Genomic DNA, 22,748 nt, shown 5'->3' on the forward strand with positions numbered 1-22,748 from the left:
TAGCATATCCTGCACAATCTCTCTAACTCTCCCATCCTCGGGTTTCTTGTGCATCTCTCCTTCCCCATCACCCTGCATTGGTGGTCATGCCTTTGACCACCTTGGTTCTACCCTCTGGAGTTCCGTCCCTGAAGTTCTCTGCCTCTCCCCCTCTCTCTCCTCTTTAAAATTTGCTCCTTCACCCTTTCTAATATGTCCTTTCTCTGTTTGGTGTTCATTTTACCCTTACAACTCTCTGCAGAATCTGAAGTCTTTTTGATCTACATTAAAGGCACCATGTAAATGAAAATTTTTTTTTCCCATTGTTGTCGGCCTTCCATTCAAACAGTCCTTGGGATGAGTCCTTGCCCCATGGGAAGCCTTAAGTGATCATGGGGGCATTCATTTTAAAAAAAAAAAAAATAAATAAAACTAGCTAGCCAGCAAGCATCCGGCCTTGAGATGTACCAGTCAGGGAATTAGTCTGTTATTTTGTGGTTTTATATTTTGATCTGTCCTTTGTTTAACCTGCAAAGTTGGTTGAAAAATCTTTTGAGATCAGCAATTGAATTTTCTGTTGCAGTGCCTTTCTGGGACCTAAAGACCTTTTACCTTACAAAGAATATAAAGATAAATTTGGAAAGTCTAACAAGCGAAAAGGTTTCAATGAAGGTCTGTGGGAGATCGAAAACAATCCTGGCGTCAAGTTCACAGGATATCAGGTAGTGACTATTTTTGGTTGGCCCACCATTTAACAATGCACCACTATACTTGGATAAGTCAAAATTGATTGGCAATTTAGTGCTTTACCAGCAAATTCAAGCAAGTCTGCCAATTCATCTTTGGCATTGATGTGCAGCGTAATGACAGTACAACACGGAATTGAGAACATGTATGTATCACAACCAAGCTTTTCATTTCACCAATATTTGTGAATTAATGGTTATATTTCACACTTGAGATATATTTTATAACTATATATACAACACCAAAACTTAACCTAATGACACAAGAAATTCAAAATTAAGTTAACCAAGCTGTGTAGCACATTGGCATGGAGTCAAGAGGTGCAAGCATGAGAATCTAGGTGCTCTCTTGCCTCCAGGACCTGGCTTTGAATCCGTTCCTCTCATGAATGAGAAAATTCTTAAAGGGATACATAGCACTGTGGAAAAGATGTTTCCCTTATTTGTGGTGTCAAGAACCAGATGACACAGCCTCAGAATAAAAGGCAACCATTTACAACTCAGATGAGGAGGAAGATCGACACACAAAGGGTAATGAATCTTTGGAAATTTTGGAGATTTTTTGTTTACTAATTACATCAGGGGCTTTGGAGTATGGCATTGTGGTGGATGATCAACCACATTCTAAAATAACTGGGCTGCATGGTCTAAATCTTCTCCCTTGTTTCTGTGTTTCCATTGGAGTCTACTTTTTCATTCAAAAAGATCACAGCTGAACTGACTCCAGTCCACCTTCCCTCAATATCCCCAAATTGCCAATCCCCTTACAGTCAAAAAAAAAATCTATCAACGTCCATCTTGAATATGCATAGTTACCAAATTGGAATTGTTGAGTATTTAAAGTTATCAAGGAAAGAAAGCATTGTTCTCAATCTATCAATTATCTCTGGCTCAGCTGATTTTTTTTTTTAAATCATGTTTCCAGAAGTATGGAGACTACAGCAAGTTATAAAGTATTTGATCATCCACTCCTTGCCCTATCCTCATAAGTCCCCTGCCTGTTTTTAACAAGGATCAGTTTTCTCCTTTGGAGACATGGACCCTGACATGATGACCATTTCTAGGTCCCTGCCAGGTTTGGGGTGAATGGTCAGTGTAATCGCAGTTGTCCCCAAGGTCAGCAGCATTGGATGGTGAGTTTGGTAATCAATCTAAGGTAGCAGGACTGGGGTGAGGGTGGGCCCAATTTAAAAAAAGGATCGTGGCAGCCGTGTGGGAACAGCAAAATTGAACGTCATTGAAAATCAGAAATCAGCAAAAGGAGAGGCAGGGGCATGGCACGCATGTGAGAACTGCCCTGTGGTTTCCTTTATTTTTATTTATTCATGGGGTGTGGGCATTGCTGGTTGGGTTGGCATTTACTGCCCATCCTTAGTTGCCCTTGAGAAGGTGGTTGTGAGCTACCTTCTTGAACTGTGAACTCCATATGCTGTAGGTTGACCCACAATGCTGTTAGGGAGGGAATTCCAGGATTTTTACCCAGCAACAGCAAAGGAACAGCAATATATTTCCAAGTCAGAATGTTGTCCATTTTGGAGGAGAACTCGAAGGTGATGGTGTTCCCATGTACCTGCTGTCCTTGTCCTTTTAGATGGGAGTGGTCATGGGTTTGGAAGGTACTGTCTAAGGAACCTTGGTGAACTTCTGCCATGCATCTTGTAGATGGTACACGCTGCGACTGAGCGTCAGTGGTTGAGGGAGTGAATGTTTTGTGGATGTGGTGCCAATCAAGTGGGCTACTATGTCCTGGATGGTGTCAAGTTTCTTGAGTATTTTTGAGGCTGCATTCATCCAGGCAAGTGGGAGCATTCCATCACACTCCTGACTTGTGCCTTGTAGATGGTAGACAGGCTCTGGGGAGTCAGAGGATGAATTACTTGCTGCAGGATTCCCATGCTCTTGTACCTATGGTATTTATATGGCTAATCCATTTCAGTTTCTGGTCAATGGTAGCAGGACGCAGCCCTTGAGGTTAACAGTATGTGATCATTAAAGTGTTTTGTTCTCAGCATATGACTTGAAAAGACCACCCAGCCAAATGAAGCAGAGCTGGCTGGAGATGACAGAACATGAAGGTAGCTGCAGCTTTGTCTGGAGGGTTTGGTGAAGGGCCACAAAGGGTTTTCATTCTGGTCAATGTGCAGTGTGACGCAGAGCTTTCCAGCTTCCACACCCCCTCAGCACATATGCAGCCAGAAGGTGCACAATGCTCCTAACATGAGAGTCCAGTGTACTTACTGACCTGCCAGCAAGCCTCGGAGGCTGTGGCCCTGGTTGAACTAATGCATGCAGCTTCTTATTTGTATGAAGTCCCAAATATTAATAAGAGACCAGCATTACCTTATCTCTCTCTCTCACACCCACGTCCTTGCAGGAGAAAACGATGCACAGTCCCAGAGATAGAGCGCACACTGGAGTGGAGTCACCACCTTGACTGCTGTAGAGGAGGCAGCAATGGCACTACATCAAGTTTGATGATGGAGAGATGAGAATGCCTGGAGGAGAGGGTGAAGGGGTATTATATCAGTGGTGTGCACCCTTCCCTGTCCAAAAGCTCAAGGGCTCGGCTGCATCAGGATGCTTCAGCCCTTCAGAAATATCTGCTGTTGCAGTTATGTTCTGATGATCTCCCCCTTGTATCTTCCACAGAGCTGCTTATGGAGCAGGAGAATGGCAGTGTTGTTTCAGCCTCACCAGGGATCCCTGACAAATTGGAACCAGTAGTCCCAGTACCATCATCACTAAGAGCACTCTTCACTAACGTGGACTCAACAGCCTCATTGGTCCTCATGCACAATTTTAAGAAAGTGATCCTGGAGGTGAAGGACATCACTCGTGAGCAGGAGGAGATGACAAAGGAAGATAAATCTGTGGGCAAACCCCTTCAAAAGATGGACATAGAAACAGGGCGTGGGGAAGTCACAGGCAAGGAGCCTGTACTCTTATGCAGGATGCTTACTGAATTCTGAGTTTCTTGCAGCAATGCAGGGTCATGGGCTGAGAATGGAGGAAAATATTCAGCTCGTGTCCATTCCTGAGATTTGGAGCTTTAAGTACATGAGCACCACCACTGAGAGAACAGCCAACGTCACAGAGATCCACATGTGGCAGGACTCCGAGTGGATGCAGGAGCAGCAAGTTGCCCTGCACAGAATATTCTGGGGCACTGCTGGCATAGTAGTGCTGACAGCAGTGACGTTTAGATGCTAATTTGTGCTTCACCTGATGGTCACCTCCAGCAATGCAGAGCACCATCCAAGGACTGAGGCAAAGGGTGAGGGTGCTACATTATCATCCTCCATGCTCCCTCTGTCTAAGGGGTTATCAGACTCCTTTGATGCAAACTATCCTGCATTGATGCTATAGCAGTAGCCTCTGGAGGTACAGCATCCTCTGGAGTTGCTCCCATGGTCTCAAAGGGAGAATGGTGTAGAAGTGGCTGAGAGCAAAGGTCACCTCGTTAGTCATTTCGCTGAGTCGTTCACTGGTCCTAAATTCACCAGTGAGTGTACACATAGTGATTTTATTAATGATGTTGACAATGTTCAGCCAAGGTCCCAGATGAGTGAACTTCTGTAATTGAATAACGACAATGGAAAAGAGTTGAGAAGTGGTAATGCCTACCTGTAATGTTTCAACACTGAGTCCAATGAAGAGCTGCGTACTAGGTATCGCAGGTAAAATTGAATCCATTTCAAGATGCGTGTCTAATCAATGTATTCTCATGGGCAGATCAAAGAGATTCCAGTTCCGGTGAATGGGTTGTGTTCATGTGAAACCTGCCTGCATTAGCTGTGCCAATTGTGTTAGTGCCATCTTGGTAAGAGGTTTGATTTGAGCTTGCCCTGCCCACCTGCCTGCAGAGCATCTGGATCTTTTCTCATTCTGATGAACTGTGCTAATCCAGCACCTACCCCTCATCAAGGTTCACACCTCTTTTTGGGAGCGCAGTGTTTAAGAGAGTTTGGCAGACCACGCCAATGCAGGAAGCCCATGGCAGAGTGTATTGTAAGTTGCTAACCAATTGGACTAGTCAGCAAGCCATGTTTTCAGAATCTTGATGTCTTCCTTGATGCTGAATTTATGATTTATGAATTCACGATTTCTGAATTTATGATTTCAGTTTTGGTGTCTCTCGAGCTGTATCTTGAGCTCTTACAAAGAAGTGGGTAGACCTCTTCTCTTCAAAGGATATTTCTTATCTCTTGGGAATCCTTCCATGACCTTTAGCTGATGGCTTGAAGAACCGTGGACTGTCGGAAGGCAATAAAGTAATGGCATCAGCCAGGACCCATGGACTTGCTGCTCAGTGCCTTAGTGACTCAGTGGGTGCATTCAATGATGCCTGAAACTGAGGGAGTTCAGAAATGGAGATGAATCCCATTCACCTTTTGTCGCTGCAAGACCCCATCTGTTTGAAATTGAATGCATTCCCAAGTGATCATAAGAAAGGCTTCAGTGACCTGCCAGCCACAAAGGTGTGCTGCTTCCTGATAGTTCATTCCATGAGGTTGACAGCTGATCCTTGGGAAAAAAATCAGAGGTGTAGAAGTTAAAGGTTTCAAAACCTTTCACAGATACTGGCAGAGCACAGAGGGCAATGTTGTACAATCTGCCTTCTTCATCAATGAGGGGACAAATCTCGGTGACCACTTGCCTAAATTGGTGCAGTCTCCTGTATCCTCCAGATCAGAGATTAAACGATTGGTTAGACCAGTGGTTCCCAAACTTTTCAGTATCAAGACACACTTCAATGAGACAAACAATTCCATCGCAGGCACACTTTTTTTTCCAAGTGAATTAATTGTTAATAAAAGTCACAGCTACTTGCATTTACTGTGGTTACGGCCTTAAGAGAATTGTTTGCAACATAGCGCTTACAACAAAGGATCAAAATGTTACAAAGGAGTCATCGACCCCCCCCCCTGATAGCGAAAACTGAAACACCCACAGCAGTTCGCCTCTCCTCATAATCTGTTAAAGGAGCAATTAAGTGAAAGAAATCCCTAGCACTCACTTCATAATCAATAAGTAGCAATTTATTTGTCTAACTCTAACAGTTAGCAAATTGCTAACAAACCGACCAATTCCCCCTTGACTATTAACTATTCCCGAATAAAACAAAATTCTAATGGTATGCAGTTCCAATAGATACAAGACCCCCAGTATATACCAAATTAATAAAAAAAATTTAAAGCTTAATTTTTCAATTACAGCCAGAATAAGTTTTCGGCAATGTTCTTTGCTTTTTCCACTGGCCTCCAGTCAGGAACGCCTTCCTCTGTCGGATCCTTGTGTCAGGAATATTAGCTAAGGGTGCTGTAGTACCTTTATTTAGATGGTGCTTACTCTGAGATTTTCGAGATTTCTGTGGGAGCCGGTGATTTTCTCTCTCTTTAGAGCTGATGGCTGTTGAGAACCGTTCTCTTAACAGATGGAAGTTTGCTCTCACCTCGATTTTCAGATGCCCTCTTCTTTTATACCTTTGATGACCTATTAATTTCTTACAATAGGATTGGTCTGAGTTTGTCAAACCATCAGATTTAAATTTAGTTGGGCCTTAGTATCTAGGGCCTGGTTTAAATTAATTGGCTAAATTCAAAACCTGTTGTCTTGGTAAAAATGCTGCTTTGCCTGATAACAGTATAGCCTTTTGATACAATGCTTCAATTTCAAGAACTCTGTGTGTCTGCTGATGGCTGCAGACATTGTTTCTGGGAAGTGGGATGTAGTTTTTTCAGTATCTATATGGTTTAATCTCTTTCACATATTTAACAGCAAATTATAAAACATTGTCCCTAAAAATTACATCTGATGGAGTACTCAATTTATTTACTGGCAAATTAATACTCAAATGATACTTCAGGGACTTGAGTACAAAATCCAGACTAACAGTTCAGAGTGTATATTGATGGAGTTCTGCATTGTGGGTGGTGCCATCTTTTAAAAGACAACTTAAAGGACAAATTGCTTGATGCAAAGTGCTAGCTGCCTCCTCAAGTGGATGTATGTTGATGTCATTTCCAATATAACCCCTCAATAACTATTACTCAGATAAGCTGGTCATTATTGCATTGCTGTGGTGGAACCTTGCTTAAGTTGTGTTACATAAAATAGTGACTAATCTTCAAATGTACTTCACAGGCGTAAATCATTTTGAGATGTCCTAATGTTAGGAAAGACACTTCTTATAAATGCGTAGAGATAGTAGGAACTGCTGATGCTGGAGAATCTGAGATAACAAGGTGTAGAGCTGGATGAACACAGCAGGCCAAGCAGCTTCAGAGGAGCAGGAAGGCTGACGTTTCGGGTCTGGACCCTTCTTCAGAAAATAAATGCATGTTCCTTTCTATCTTGTTTGGAAAATTTCATTCCACTCAGTTTTATTTCACGGAGCTAGTGAAATGCAAAGTCTTCTTGCCTTTGAGATGTTTTTGCCACTCACAGGCCAGACCATAAAACACAACTGTTTTATACAATGCCAATTTAGTTTATGTTGAAAATTGTTATTCCATTATTTTACCTATAGCCACACAATGCAGAACTGGTAGCTAACCTCCATCATGTAGATATTCACAGAGTCTAAACACTTGTATATCTCCTATATTGAGAGTCATGACAGTTAATGTTTTCATAGAACAAAGAGTTGCTCCGTTAATTCCATTAATTCAACTTGTGAATCTTTCTGATTACCATTTTTTTGCTATCACTTGTTGCAATCCTCATATAATATTGGTGTTTAGATTTAACAACAGCATATTTGCAACAACTTAGATAGATATTGGCAGTTAGGATTTAATTTTCAGCTTGTCTATCTGTATGTCTGTTCTGGTGCTGTAGATTTGCTGCCATTTAAAAACTCACCTGATTTTCAACCTATGTCAAAGATCTACCCTTTGTGTTATGCACACCCCCATTACTGAATGATGCTGCGCCGGTACGCTTTCAGTTTAAATGTGGGATGCTGAATGAAGAGTAATAGATTTCCCATCTTGTATTCTTTGAATGAGTCTTCCGCACTGTTTCTGGTGCAGGCTCATTGGTGAGAAGGGAATTGTATAGACTAGGAGTTACTCAGTTTCTGTTAGTGTCAAGTCCAAATTAATCATCACAAAGGCACCAGTCCTATGGTTTAGTACAACTTAAGAGTTGGCCATAATTGCAACATCACGATAACATTGAAGAAAACTTTACAAGATTGTTAAACTGTTGCTTACTGCTATTTACATCTGCAAAAAAATAGTTATTTGTACCTACTTTTTTCATTAAACGTAACATCCAGAGAGAAATATAGTTACATAGCTGGAAAGAAATTATTGTCCAGTTCTGTGATCCTCTGCTTGATGATTGTAATGCGACCAGAGTCTTCCAATTCCAAGAAGTGTTACGTAGAGTTTTTTCTTTGAAATTACCTGTAACAAAACAAATAATTTGAAGCTTTCCACAGCAAGCTTGCAAGCTATATTAAGTAATATTTAGTTACTATACACAGTTTTTTAAGTCCACCTATACTTAGAATGATTGAGGCTTACGGGGGTAGAATCATGGCGACAGGTTGCATAAACGTGGCTCTTATCTGTCTAAACTTTGGACATTGATGGATGGTTAAACTTAAAATTATTTAATTGGTTATTTACAAACTATACTATCAAAAAAAATCAAGTATCTTCAAGTTAGAGCTTGACCATATGGGAGGAAAATCAACAAGCAACTTCTCATACAAAGGCAGTTGAAATCTGAATCTCCCTCCTCTTAAAAAATAATGTTGCTAAGACACTCATTTGGAGTTTTCAAAACTGAGTTCACTTGGGCAAGGTTATCAAGGCCTGGGGAGCTAAAGCATGTAAATAGAGTTGAAGGTCATTAAATAGAAAAGAGCAGTTGAACATTGTTCTTTTCCATTAGGTAATCTCCCTAGTATTAAATATGGGGAAACAAGACCAAGAGTAATATTTAGATAAAGTGAAGTTAGAGAGTAGAGGATCATTGATCTAGGGCGCATGTGTGATTCATTTCAATATCACAGCATTTATCACTAAATATGTGACAGTTTAGGAAACCATAGATAGAATAGATTGGAGCTAAGGAGATTCTCTGCAGTGTAAACCAGCAGGCTGGGTATGATAATACCATTACTGGGGAAAGGGTGTGGTTGCAGCATGACATTTTCATTGCAAATGTGGAAATGACAAATTATAATGGCAAAACTGTTGCCATGAAGTATGTGCAAGTGCAGGGTATTTAACATATTTATATACTTAGATGCTTGATGCAAGTACATTTTTCATTTAACTTCCATTGCAGAACTTCTATTGTGAAAATTTCTGAAGTCAATGCTTTATGCTAATGGAAGAACACTTTCAAATATTCATATTTGATTTTGGGTAACTTACAGATCCTGTCAGTAATTTGGAGGAGAGCAAAGTTGTTTAGGACAACATAGAGATGCCTAATAAAAGGATACACACCACCTCTGTGTATATGACATCTGTGGAGTACTACATTTAGCCGTAACTACGTATGATTTCACCCCCTTGGCAAAATCATCCACTGTGTTCTTCTTTAAGATATTATCTCATAACCCATGTCTTGCAGGAGTCAAACTTTCAATCTTTCTGATCCATAGAGCAGTTGGGAACCCCACAGCTGGACAATAGGTGTGGTCATTGCTTTTTGTTCCACAGAAAATGCAATCTAGATATTCCCACCAGTAGCACAAGTTAGAAGAAGTGTCCCAGGTCAGGAATTGAGTCATGGGTGAGGTATAGCATTCTTGCACATTGTCCCTCACTGAGATCAGTAGAACATAGTTATTATATTCTACGTTAGATCAAAAATGGTTCAAAAAGATTGCCTCAAACAGATATACATGTTCCAGTATCTTCACTTCCAATAGCACTTAGAGCCAAATTTTCCTCTGGGCGCAGAGGCAAGATTTGACACCTAAAGTATGACACTTCTGAATGCATCTGGAGGAAATCCAATTTTCCTTCATGAACCAGACCCCACATCAGTTTCCACTAGCACTTTTTTGCAGATTGAAAATGCCTAGTATGAAAACCTAACAATGCCTCTGCTCAGGTTGTGTTCCCCATTGTAAATGGCAAAAGACAATCAGATTTCCTCCCATGAAACTTTACTGCCTGGTGGTATAGGGTTTTAGAAGACTATTAAAACTATGCCATGATTGAGAATAAATGCTAAGGAATGTGGAACATTCTGAAAGGGGAGTTTAAACTGATACCACACGTTCAAAGTGTCAGTATTAGTAGAATTAGTAATATGTTGTATTATAATGTAGATGTGCTTTTAATGCAGTGATTCACCATAGGGATCTGATCTATAAAGGTAAAGCTAAAGACTGCTTGGTGCCTGGATCTGACAGGATGCATTCTGGGATATCAAAGGAAGTAGCTACAGAGATAGTAGATGCACTGATGGTAATCTTCCAGAAATCCTTAGATTCTGGCAAAGTCCCAGGGGATTGGAAAGCTACCAATGTGACACCTTTATTTATTTAGGGAAAGAGACAAACAAGGTAACTATAGGCCAGTTGGATTAATTTCTATTATTGAGAAAATGTTTGAGTTTACTGTAAGGAATGTAATAGCAGAGCATTTTGAAATGCATAATATAATCAAGCAGAGTCAGTGTGGCTTCATGAAGAGGAAATCATACCTGACAAATTTCCTACAATTCTTTTTGAGGAGGGGTAAAAGCAGAATAGATAAAGGGGAAGCAGTAGATATAACATATTTGGACTTTTCAGAAGACGTTTGATAAAGTACTACACGTTAGGCTATTTAAGATTAAAAACTCACGATGTTGGAGGTAGCATATTTCAGTCTGGCAACGTGTAACTAGTGCTGGGGCCACAATTTTTTTGATATATATTGATAACTTAGATGAGGAAAGTGCATATACTATAGCCAAGTTTGCTGATGACACAAAAATAGGTGGGAAGGCAAGTGGTGAGGGTGACACAAGGAATCTGCAGAGGGATAAAGACCAGTTAAGTGAGTAGGATAACACTTGGCAGATGGAATATAATGTGGCAAAATATGAGGTTATGCATTTTGGCTTGAGGAATATTGGAGCTGCATGGTATTTAAATGGAGAAAGACTGCAGAAGGCTACAGAACAGAGGCATTTGGGTGTCCTCATACATGAATCTTAAGAAGCTAGAATCCAAATTCAGCGAGTAATAGCGAAGACAAAGGGAATGTTGGCCTTTGTTTCAAAGGGAATGGAGGATAGCAGTAGGAATGAAAGGTGACCTTATTGAAACTTACAAAATTCTTCGAGGACATGACGGGGTAGATGTAGAAAATTTATTTTCCCCCTTGTGCGAGAGTCTGGGACCAGAGGGAGCGCTCTCAGAATAAGGGGTCACACATTTAAAACAAATGAAGAGCAATTGCTTCTCTCAGAGAGTTAGAATTTGTGGAATTTTTTTACCACAGAGGGCCGTAAGGATTGGGTCATTAAGTATAGCCAAGACTGAGGTAGACACATTTTTCATCAGAAAGGGAATCTTGGGTTAAGGGTAAAGACAGGAAAGTAGAGTTGAGGATTATCAGACCAGCCATGAATGGCAGAACAGACTCAATGGCCCAAATAGCCTACTTCTGCTCCTGTGTTTTATGGTAAGCTGACCCTGGTCTTGAATAGCATTATATACCTCTTTACAGTCATTATCGTGCTTTTCAATAGAAAAGCTACCAGAACACGGTGAAAGCTATTGCAAAGTGACCTCTCAGCCTGTTCCCTGATTCAGGGGACTCCTAAACAAAGTTAGATACTGTGCTGCTGGGGCCGGGAGCCAAGGCAAGCATTCTCACAAGCCCACCTCCTGTGTTGGATAGTAGCATGTAAACTGCGCCATGAATCCAAAACCTATGGGGGCGAAGTCACACATCAATTGGGGTTGCAATTAATGAACCTCAAAATAGGCACCCTTGCAGAACGTGTCCCCAAATGTAACATCCAGTCCTTGGTGCTCCAATTACCAAAAGACTTCTCCTTGACATGTTTCCTTTACTACATTTCTGCCATTCTTTCCTGTTCAAGTCCATTTGCTCATTCTGGTAATTCCTCAGCAACTTTAGTTCTCGAAATTGGAACAGTGTGCAAATTGAGTAAATCCGGATAAATTTACACATTCCCTGTTGACGGTGCCTAATCAATTCTTAGGCTGGCTTACTTTGAGAAGCAATGTTAAGAGAATTAGCTAAAGTTAGCAGCCACTTCATTTAATACTAACTAACTGCACTTTTACAAGAGTTTGCCAGCTGTAAAGCATGCAGCAAATTGCCTTTATTGTTTTAAAAAAAAGCTTAAAATATATCTTGAGTTGTAATTTTATAACCATATTGTACATATAAAACATGAACATCTTTCATTTACCTTGTATTCTTTGCTTTCTCTTCATTAGTGTTATATTTTGTCTCGAGTCAGTTTTCATTTCACAGACAAGGTTCAGCTTATTCTCCTTTCTCTGTTCTCATTCTTTGTCATAGTCTCTGGAATGTTCCATCTCTTACAATTCACTGTTGTCCTTTGGGTTTAATATCATCACGTAGAATTATCAAACCTTTTTTGAGTTAAAACAAGACGATGTCAATCGTAGAAATTAAGGTCCAAGAGTACGGTTTCATCTGGGACTGCTTTCAGGTCTAAAGTCGTGAAGATCCAAGTCTGACCTGAAATTGGGCTGTGGGCATCATTCCAATAAATAAGGCAAATTTCTGGGCATGCTTCCGATGTCAGATAGGAGCTATTTGATCTTATTGCCCCATAAAAATGGGCATCAGTTGGCAAAGAAATAGGACCATTGCTGAAAAGGGAGATATGTTGCTGAAGCTTTTTTTTGTCCTGAATTTGTCAGGACAGATTGCAAAAATGTAAATTTGAAACAAATATAATACTTTATACTACAGGACAAAAACATGCTGATTGTTGGCAAGTCGACTCTGACTGATGCGTTGCCATGGAGAAAACAGCGGGGAACTATAGGCTTCCCAAGCTCCTGGGTAATTCAGAAAGGCATGTGGCTTGGACTTATTTTTTTTGTTTGCAGAAGCCAAGCCCTTGCCTATGAATGTATGTCGCTTCTGGCAAGTGAAAATGAGCCACGTTACGTGCTTGAGCAATTGCCTTAAAGTGTTTGTTAATGTAGCTATTGCTGCACGCAGGATTGTTCAGCAAGTGCTGCCTAACTGCAGACTCTCATCTAACAATCAACATTTTGTTCTTGGGTTTTGCAAACATGGACTGGTTGGGTACAGTCTGTACTTTGCCTTTATCAAACAACTAAAGGAACATGCTATTTGATTCAAATCAGCGAGTTGTTGGGATATGCAGCCTGTGTACCTGGCATCACACTGACAGTCTGAAGTATTGGATGCAATCGGGTAACGACAAAGTAGGCTTATCTGTGAAACAGAGCCTGTGGAATTAAAAGGGCACCAGCAGTATTGATAGAAAGTTGGCTGAGTGACAAGAAACAGAAATGTGGTGAACAATTATTCTTAGGAGTAAAGGATAGAATATTGTGCGTTTTCCTTTGAAGTTGGTATTAGGATCTCTTTTTTCTTTACTCCATTTAAATGACAGGGTGTATAGGGCATAATTTCAAAATTTACAGATGACACAAACTTGGAAATATTATCAACTCTGAACAGCATAGTGTTAGACACAAACAGGCTTATGGACACGTGGCCAATAAACATGAATGCAGAGAAGTGTGAAGTTATACGTTTTAGTGGAAGGATTGGAGAACAGCACTACAATATAAAAGGTACAATTCTTAAGGGGTACAGGAGCCTGAGGATTGTGTATGCATAAACCATTGAATCTCTCAGGATAGATTGAGGAAAAAGTTATCATAGAACTCCTACAGTGTGGGAGCAGGCCATTTGGTTCATCGAGTCCACATTGACCTCCCAATAGTGACCCACCACCTAATTCCTGTAACACTGCATTTCCTATGGCTAATCCAACCTAGTTTGCACATCTCTGGACAATATGGGCAATTTAGCACAGCTAATGTAGCTAATCTGCACATTTTTGGACTGTGGACTACCCAGAGGAAGAACGTGCGAACTCCAGTCACCTGAAACTAGAATCGAACCCAGGGCTGTCTGCTCTCTCAACAAGGCCTAATACCTTCAAAGATTTATGTACGTGAGCCTCCAGGTCTCTCCGTCCCTGTACATCTGCGCGCTAGAATTTTAAAGGGGCATATTGCATTCTTCTCCAATACCAGAGTCAGTTCAAAACCAGCTAATCTTAAACAAGACTGTCTCCAGTGATAACACACAGTCAGTGGTCTTAATGAGCAGAGTGAGATGTTCAGTGGTAAAACGTCCTGACTTTGGGAGTTGATGGCCAACCTGGTAGAAAATCTTTGTGTTTTCCCTTATGTTAGCTGAATTCTATTCACACTTTATATTAGCCAGTCTTGTCTTCCTCATCACTTCCCCATCCTCTAAAATTACTGTAGGCAGCCCAATTCACACTTGAAAGATTCATTTCACATGCATGCCTACTATCTTTAGTTTTGTTTCATTATATTCTCGCTCGCTCTCGCTCTCGCTCTCTCTCTCTCGCTCTCTCTCACACACACACACTCTGTGTCCTAATTTAGGTGGATACAAAGTCACGGGATGTGTACGTGTGAATTCTGCACATCATTCACTGCTTGCTTACTCCATGCTGGGAATGGGATTGCGCAAGATTGACTCCTTAAAATGGTCCTAACATTTTAATTTATAATTTCTTGTTCCATTCTCACATTTTCTCCTAATTTCAAAGAATATTTTTTCAACTACATCAGCTACAATTAACGTATATGTATGGATATTTTTGGCAATGGCTTTTGTTCTAACATCAATTTAACTCAACGGCGGTAATTTCCATGTGAGTAATCCTTGCAGAACTCCAAAGCATACCTTAATCCCCTGCTTCAGATACGTTGGACCCAATCACTCATTACCTCGACTAACAGTGCTTGACCTTCACGTGCACATTTGTGCATTTTTGGTTATCCTGATATTCTAAAGTGACCCCCATGTTTTTGTAAATTTTACAATTGTCGTAACCTCATCAACATACCAGCTGCGTTTATCTTCAGTTTATATCTTGAGTTAATGTCACAAGTGCTAATAATCAAGGTTCAGATCAATAGATTTTTGATCTTTCTGAAAATCGTAGCACACAAGGAGTAGGCAGGAAGGTGGTGTTGAGTCAGAGGATCAGCCACAAACATTTTAAATGGCAGAGCAGACTTGAGGGGCCATATGATGGACTCCAGCTCCTATTTCCTATGCTCACTGGCTGATTACAATCTTGCCCTTTTGCTAATTTCCAGCCAGATTAATTCTACCATTGCTGGAACTGTGTTACCATATTAGTCCTAGTTTCTATATCCCAGAGGTGAAAATTGACATATCCTGATTTTTGCATAAGGTTTTCCTTTGGCAGAAGTGTGTCTCTTTTAAAGTAACATATTGCCAGATGTTGGCATTTGATCATCACATCTCCAGCCTCACCTCTTGCTGTACAGAGCACAATGCTTAAAGCCGACAACCACTAGCGCATCAACTGTGCGCTGAAGCAGATATTTGAGTGGTTGATTTCAGAGGGAAATGATGCGTAGTGACACATTCACTTACAGCAGAGAATGAGGTCATACAACTCATTGAATCTATTCTGGCTCCCCATGGAGCAATCTGGTCTATGCCAATTCCTTGCTGCATCCCTGTAAGCTTTCAAATTTGTTTTCTTCAAGAATCAGTTTATTTTCCTTCTGAAATCGTTCAGCACCTCTGCTTCCATCCCCATCGTGGGTTAGCGAGTTTCAGGTCGTTACCATACACTGTGAAAACAATTCTTCTACACATTTCCTCTACATCTCTTGCACAAAACCTTAAATCTGTGTCCCTCATCAGCTAAGAGCAGATTTTTCTTGTCTACCTTTTCTAAACCTGTTATAATCTTAAACCCTCAAACCTTGAAAAGATCATTACATAATACATTTGAAGCTGGAATATAAGGGACTATGGAGTGGCATGGTGGCTCAGTGGTTAGCACTGCTGCCTTGTGGCGCCAGAGACCTGGGTTCAATCCCACCCTTGGGTGACTGTTTGTGTGGTGTTTGCACATTTCCCCCATGTCTGCGTGGGTTTCTTCCCACAGTCCAAAGAAGTGCAGGTTAGGTGAATTGGCCATGCTAAATTGCCCATAGTGTCTAGGGTGGGAAATGCAGGGATAATGTAGGGGATGGGTGTGGGTGGGATGCTCTCCAGAAAGGTTGGTGTGGACTTAATGGGCCACATGGCCTGCTTCCATACTGTAGGGATTCTGTGGAAGGTCAGGGGAGTGCACTGACTGGATTGCTCTTAAAGAACTAGCACAAACAGTGTGTTGAATGGCCTTTAGTGGACCTTTTGCATACCTAAAATCTGCATTCCCTATGCACAATATCAATTTTCAGAACAGTTACAGCTCCCAGTAAACTGAACTGAAGTTCATAAAAACTGCACATTGCATTGGAGTGCAGCAGTTGAATAAAAGGAGCTTGCAAGCCAGATATGGCAAGTGGGCAGACAGTCTGTTACATACTGCTGTGGGGTAGGGCATGCTTCCATTTCATGCTTTAGTCTTCAAGAAACCCCAAGTGTTGTTGCAAATATACAGCATGCAAAATACTCTTGAGACTTGCTCTGTGTTTGTTGTTCCGTGAAGCCCTTTGAAGATGTGATTTTGGCAAGGTGTAGCCAACTGATTTAGAGGGAAACAGGAGTTGCCAAGAGAGGGTTTAAGGCACTGCAATGGCTTGACATAGCTGAGTGATTTTTTTGTAGAACAGTTGTAGTATGATCTTGGACCATGTACTTGCTACATCAGTATTGTTATGTCATTGAACCTCTTCTATGCCTGTAAATGTGCTCTGGCTGATGTGAAGTTTTAAAAAATAGGGAAATTTAGAAATTAGAAGATTAAAGCAAAATGGAAAAATCAAACTGACTTTTGTACAAAAGTGTAATGTAATCACTTGGAGTAAGTTACCCGAATACACTTGAACTAAATAGCCAAGTTAGCCTCTGGTTAGGTGGCTGTACTAATCATCCAACATGCAAAGACCAGGTCAAATGGCTGCCTTTTGTGGGTTGTATCATTTTACAATCTTATGATTAAACAGTTTAACTGTGGTGAATAAAATCACTGCACTAAAGATGTTGGAGACCTGAAATAAAAGCAGAAAGTGTTGGAGAAACTCAGCAAGACTGGCAGCATCTGTGGGGAAATAAACAGTTAACGTTTTGCACTAAGTTCCAAAGAGTCCTATTGTACTCAACATTAACTCTGTTTTTCTTCTTATAGACGTTGTCTGATCAGCCAGATTTCTCCAGCCCTTTTCTGTTTCTTTCTGTAACTGTTGAATTTCTCTTAGTATTTCAGTTGAAATTTTATTTTGCATGTTTGCAGGAATGCCCATCTGCTCTATGCATGCCTATATGCTGCAGCTAATGCAAAACTGAACGGCGCTTGTAATAGCATTTGTCGAACGTCCATTGACCCACAGCCTTTATGGCATGTAACGTTACATGACATATTTTGCTATGCAAATTTGGGCATTTACAAAGCTAAATTTGAGACAAACTCCGCTTGCAGGATAAGGTACACACAAAGCTTTGAAAGGTGAAAAACATGAGAGCGTCAGAAGAGCAACTAAATACATGATGTGAAAACAGAGGATCTGAAAATCGAGAGATGAATAAAAATTGACTGAGCCCATATCCCCCTTCGACACAATGGCCTACAGTTGAAATTAACACACCTCTACTCCTCCACAACCACCTCTGGAACTGTAAACTCACAGAACAGAATGGCAATATTAGAGATGAGAAATAGGCACCCACCGGAACAGCACAAAGATTAATCTTCTGTCACAATAAGAACAAAAACTTGTTATTTCAGCTCTTAGTCTTTCTAATTGTTTTCTATAAATCCTGTAACAAGTAATAATGTGTCAAAAAGCAATTCCTAAAGTAAAATCTTTTAAATTAAAAACATTTGTGAATTTTCAAAAAATCCTAATTTTTGCCTATTTGCATTCATTTCCTGTTTATTTTTCCATCACCAACCATGATACTCTATTAGGGAGGCAGTGCTGACTTCTACCTACTTTGCTGGTCATTTTTCATTTATTCATTCACGAGATGAGGGCATCACTGGCCAGGCAGTATTTATTACCTGTCCCTAACTAGCCAGAGGGCTGTTAATAGTCAACCACATTGCTGTGGGTCTGGAGTCACATGTAGGCCAGAATGGCAGTTTCCTTCTCTAAAGGACATTAGTAAACCAGATTAATTCATAGTCATCATTAGACTCTTAATTCCAATTTTTTTTTTTTCATTATTGCATTCAAACTCCAGCATCTGGCATGGCAGGATTTGAACCCAAGTCTCCCTGAACACTATCTGGGTCTTTGAATTAACAGTCCAGCAATAATACCACTAGGCCATCACCTCCCCACAATGAGCATGAGTATTTGTATTCTAGGCCACTCATGGTCACTTCAAATCCACTGTCAATTTAGTTAATGTCCACTGTGAAAAGTAAAACACATCAATTTGCTATGGCAAAAAAAAGTAACAATATTTTTGGGACAGCCATCATAATATCTGATTGGACTACTGGTATGTCAGTCACCTTGAAACAGAAATAAATGAAGTATCCAGAAGATGGTGATTGGGAATTTTCGAAGTCTGTCCATGAGCTGGCATTGTTAAAGGAACAAAGTTCAATCATGTGTAAAAATTTTGAAAATACAGATAAACGTTAGCTGACAAATGCAGAGTTGATGGTTTGGAATAAAAACATTGAGCTACAGATTTTGGCATTGCAGCCATTTATTAACATAAATAAACTTTATATGGACAACCAGAAAGGACAAGAACCACCTTGCAGAGAAGAGATGTAATTCAAGCTGGTATCATCCTAACTCTAGGTTGTCACTCTAGTGCATTACTGAGGAACTGCTGCAGTGTCAGAGGTACCCTTTCTCAGAAGAGACATTAAACTGAGGCCTGGTGTATCCTCCCAGGTGAACATAAAGGACCCTATGACATTATGGATAACTTTCCTCCTCTTTGACAACGTCTTGGTAATATTTAGCCCACAATCAGTATCCCCAAAAGACCAATTATCTGGTCATTATCTCATTGCTGCTGTGAGAACTTACTGTGCACCATTGGCATCATTTTCCTACATTCTGACAAAAGTACTTAATCAGCTATAAAGTGCTTTGGGCTGGCCTTATCTTGATCAATAAACTTACGCAGTGTTTTCCCTTTATGTATGCATACACAGCAATAAATAATCACATTTATCAAAATTATAATTAATTTCTGGGTCATCACAAGATATTATTAACGTGAGTTTGCTTTGTGAGGCAAGGGCTCTATTGAAGCAGTGGTGGAAGCTCCATGCATTCACCTTGACACATTTCTACAGATCCTTCAGAGTGCAAAAGCCAACTTAAAACATTGTCTTTGGGAATACTTTACAGTGTCACTTTCAAAAGGAACTGGCCACAGGTCCAACAATTTAAAAGGACTGACTCTGATGTAAATTGGGTGACATGATGGCTTAGTGATTATCAATGCAGCCTCATGACACCAAGGACGTGGGTTCACTTCCACCTTTGGGCAACTATCTGTGTGGGGTTTGCACCTTCTCCCCATGTCTGTCGTGCTAAATTGCCTCATAGTGTCAAGGGGTGTGCAGGCTAATTGGATTAGCTATGGGAAATGCAGGGTTATTGGGATAGAATGGGGGGGGGGTGGGTCTGGGTGGGATGCTCTTTGCAGGGTCAGTGTAGACTTGATGGGCCAAAAGGCCTGCTTCCACACTGTAGGGATTCTATGAAACATAGACAAGTGTAAATTCAGCCAGTGATGGTTGGTGTTCTTTTTGGGAGTGTTCAGTTTGGTACTGTATGTCATGTTTTCACAACTCTACTGTGTTTTTGTTTCAGGCAATACAGCAACAGAGTTCTTCAGAGACAGAGGGAGAGGGAGGAAATACAGCAGATGCCAGTAGTGAAGGTGAAGGGGGTGAGATAATAGATGAGGAAGGAAAAACTAAAAGCAGAAATGAAAAAGGAGGCTCCAAACGAAAAAAAGCTACTTTTAAGGTAAAGGAATAGAATCTTCCTGTGGGATGTAAGAATACTGTATTGTATATGTTTCCATGTTGTTTTAGGTTAAAACCATTCTCTCAAGGTTCAATAAAACAAACAACTGCAGATGCTGTAAATCTGAAACAAAAACAGAAATTGCTGGAGAAACTCATCAGGTCTGGCAGCATTTGTGGATAGAACCAGTTAATGTTTTGACCCCAGTCCTTCTTCAGAACCATCCTCATCATCTAAGGCCCCAGACACACCTTCCAGGTGAAGCAACGATTTATCTGCACTCTGAACTCTTCAGAAATTGATCCTATCCCAAATTTTTAATGTGCAGTAAACAGAAATGGCTTTGTATTTGTGCATTTTGAGCTTAAGTTTAGTTGGACTTATCAGAACTGCAGTATGGTTTGTGTCAGTTCATCAGTGTATCACACTGGCAAAGCAAAACACTGATACCTTTAGTGTTTTGTGTTAGTAATTTATGTTGGATTTCATTTGTTCTCTTCCAGCATTGTCAGTGCTCTTGTTTATTTTGTAATCCTTCACATCTCATTGAAAATTTTCTCTCCATTGTAAGTGTGGGGTTTCAAACTTGCTTATAAATAAATATTGTCATCCCATTGTCTCACAGGGCCTCTCTAACCTGTATGAAATCATTGGAAATGTATTTGTAAGAGTGTGCTGGAGCAATGTTTTGCTTACAAATTCTCTTTAGATTTTCTTGAGATTTGGGTGTCACTGGCAAGGCCTGCTTTTTTTTTTAACCGTCCTGAATTATCTTTGAACTGGGTGGCTTACTAGATCATTTCAGAAAGTAGTGAAAAAATGAATGTAGGCCAAACCAGTTAAGGGCAGCAGATTTCCTTCAATAAAGGGCATTAGTTAACCAGATGGATTTTTGCAACAATTGATGATAGTTGCCATGGTCACCAGCACTTGGGATGAGCTTTCAATTCCAGAGTTATTATTTGAACTTAAATTTCATCATGGAGTATTTGAACCCACATCTGCAGAGCATTAGCCTGGATCTCTGGATTGTGAGTCTACCTACATTAGCACTTTGCCACCATCTCTCAAACCTGCCCATCTCCTTAGTGAATATCTGTGGTGCTTCTCACGGTGTACTCATAGATGCATCAAGTCACAGTGAATGGAGTAATGGTAGTTGGGGCAGAGTGGTGAAAGTCAGGATCTGTATCAAAAGAGTGGGCACTGAGAAGCAGAAAATGCTGTCTGACAGTGATTAGTGCAAAGCTCTGCAGCGAGCTGATATCTTCAGTGGCTACGCTGCCTCTGAGAACTCCTTCTAATGAAGCAAGTGGGCACCAGATGTACACTCAGATGCACGCAGACAGAAGACGATGCTTGAAAGGCACCAGTGTCGATAAAGAGGCAGGAATTTTTGAAACACTAAGGGTGAGCCATTTTCAGTTTCTTCTGGTAGTCAGACAGGATTTTGATCCAGGCACTTTGAGAATAAGTGGTAAGATTATGCATTAAACCACTCTGGTATTTATTTTTCAGATTTAGTAAGAGGCTCTGTTTGCTTTGTTGTTGTGCCACTGTCTCTACCATTGCTGGGACAACAAAACCTGCCCAAGCAGCAATTCACATTCTATAGAAAATCTAAATAATGCAGATACTGGAATTCTGAAATGAAATGAAAACTGTTGGAGAAACTTATCAGGTCTGACAGCATTTGTATATATGTATGTAGAGAGAGAGAGAGAGAGAGAGAGTTGAGGTTTAAAATGCCATATGACTCTTCTGAACACTCAACATGTTCACTCTTTCTGATTCCACATATGCTGCCAAACCTGAGTTTCTCCAGCACTTCTTTTTTTCAATTGAAGATCCCTGCCTTGCTACTTCAAATGGAACTTGAAGGAGGACAGCACTGTAGTCCTGTGACAAGGAGAGCCGTGCTTGGAACAAATAATAATCCCAAAATGTTATCAGTGTAGACCGGAACCTAACCTCCTCTCTGGGTCCTCATTTACTTTCCTGGGCTCTCCCTGCTCTTCTCAGACTGAATGTGGCAATGTCCTAAAAGGCTTATGCATTTCCAGGCCCCTCAGTTTACAAAGTAGCAAAACCCAAGCATTGTTGTCTTATTTTATAGCATCAGTAACATGTAATTACCCTGTGCCTTTATCCTAGAAAAATATTTTAAGGTGCATTGCAATTGTGTAAGACACTGACATGTACCATCTCCTTGGTGATATTTCTGCCAGTCCACTTGTGCCAGTAGGGAGCTTCGTAGCTTGAACTGACAGCTATTGTACATGATTTAATTCATGAGAATTGGCTTTTCTCCAAACACTCTGCATGTGCAACAGTTTAGGAACCATGCTTTGATCTCTCAGACAATTGCATCCTCCCTGCTGCTGGCTCGCTTGCCTGGTAAAAATGGCCCAGTCCCGAAAGGAGTCATTTCTCCCCAACTCCACGAGACTCTGAAGTATCGCTCCTGCAGAGCAGATTCACCTCCTCTCCATCTTTGGCAGTCGGCATGCTCCAACACAACAAGCATTCTTAATAATATTCACAGTGCCTCTCCAGAGGGTAAAAATAGGTTATTACTGAAGGTCAGAGGTTATTCTCGGGGCAGATATTTTCTAATCCCACAGGAAGAATGGTGGATGGCCCAACTTTATGGGAGAGAGTCAAATAAACTCCAATTCTGCTATTAGGACAACCGTCACTGATTTAAGTTCTTCAATCTCACAAAACAAGTCAACCTTCTCATCAGAGATAACAAGGTGTAGAGCTGGATGAGAACAGCACGCCAAGCAGCATCAGAGGAGCAGGAAGGCTGACGTTTC

General features: G+C 40.7%; 1 protein-coding gene across 9 annotated transcripts in view; it reads left to right on the forward strand.

The window, feature by feature from the left end:
• The window catches only part of hdgfl3 (HDGF like 3), a 100,853-nt gene that overhangs the window by 62,444 nt on the left and 15,661 nt on the right, over nucleotides 1–22,748 (forward strand). For 4 of the 9 annotated variants that reach the window (XM_048616038.1, XM_048616041.1, XM_048616039.1 and 1 more), the window contains exons 3-5: nucleotides 563–701; nucleotides 12,665–12,757; nucleotides 19,771–19,929. In XM_048616038.1, coding sequence (XP_048471995.1) covers nucleotides 563–701; nucleotides 12,665–12,757; nucleotides 19,771–19,929 — 391 coding nt within the window. The remainder of the gene's footprint in view (nucleotides 1–562; nucleotides 702–12,664; nucleotides 12,758–19,770; nucleotides 19,930–22,748) is intronic. The other 5 variants (XM_048616042.1, XM_020528551.2, XM_048616043.1 and 2 more) reach the window with 2 other exon arrangements.

The sequence above is a fragment of the Rhincodon typus genome, chromosome 33 (assembly GCF_021869965.1).
Source record: "Rhincodon typus isolate 14 chromosome 33, sRhiTyp1.1, whole genome shotgun sequence".
Taxonomy (NCBI): domain Eukaryota; kingdom Metazoa; phylum Chordata; class Chondrichthyes; order Orectolobiformes; family Rhincodontidae; genus Rhincodon; species Rhincodon typus.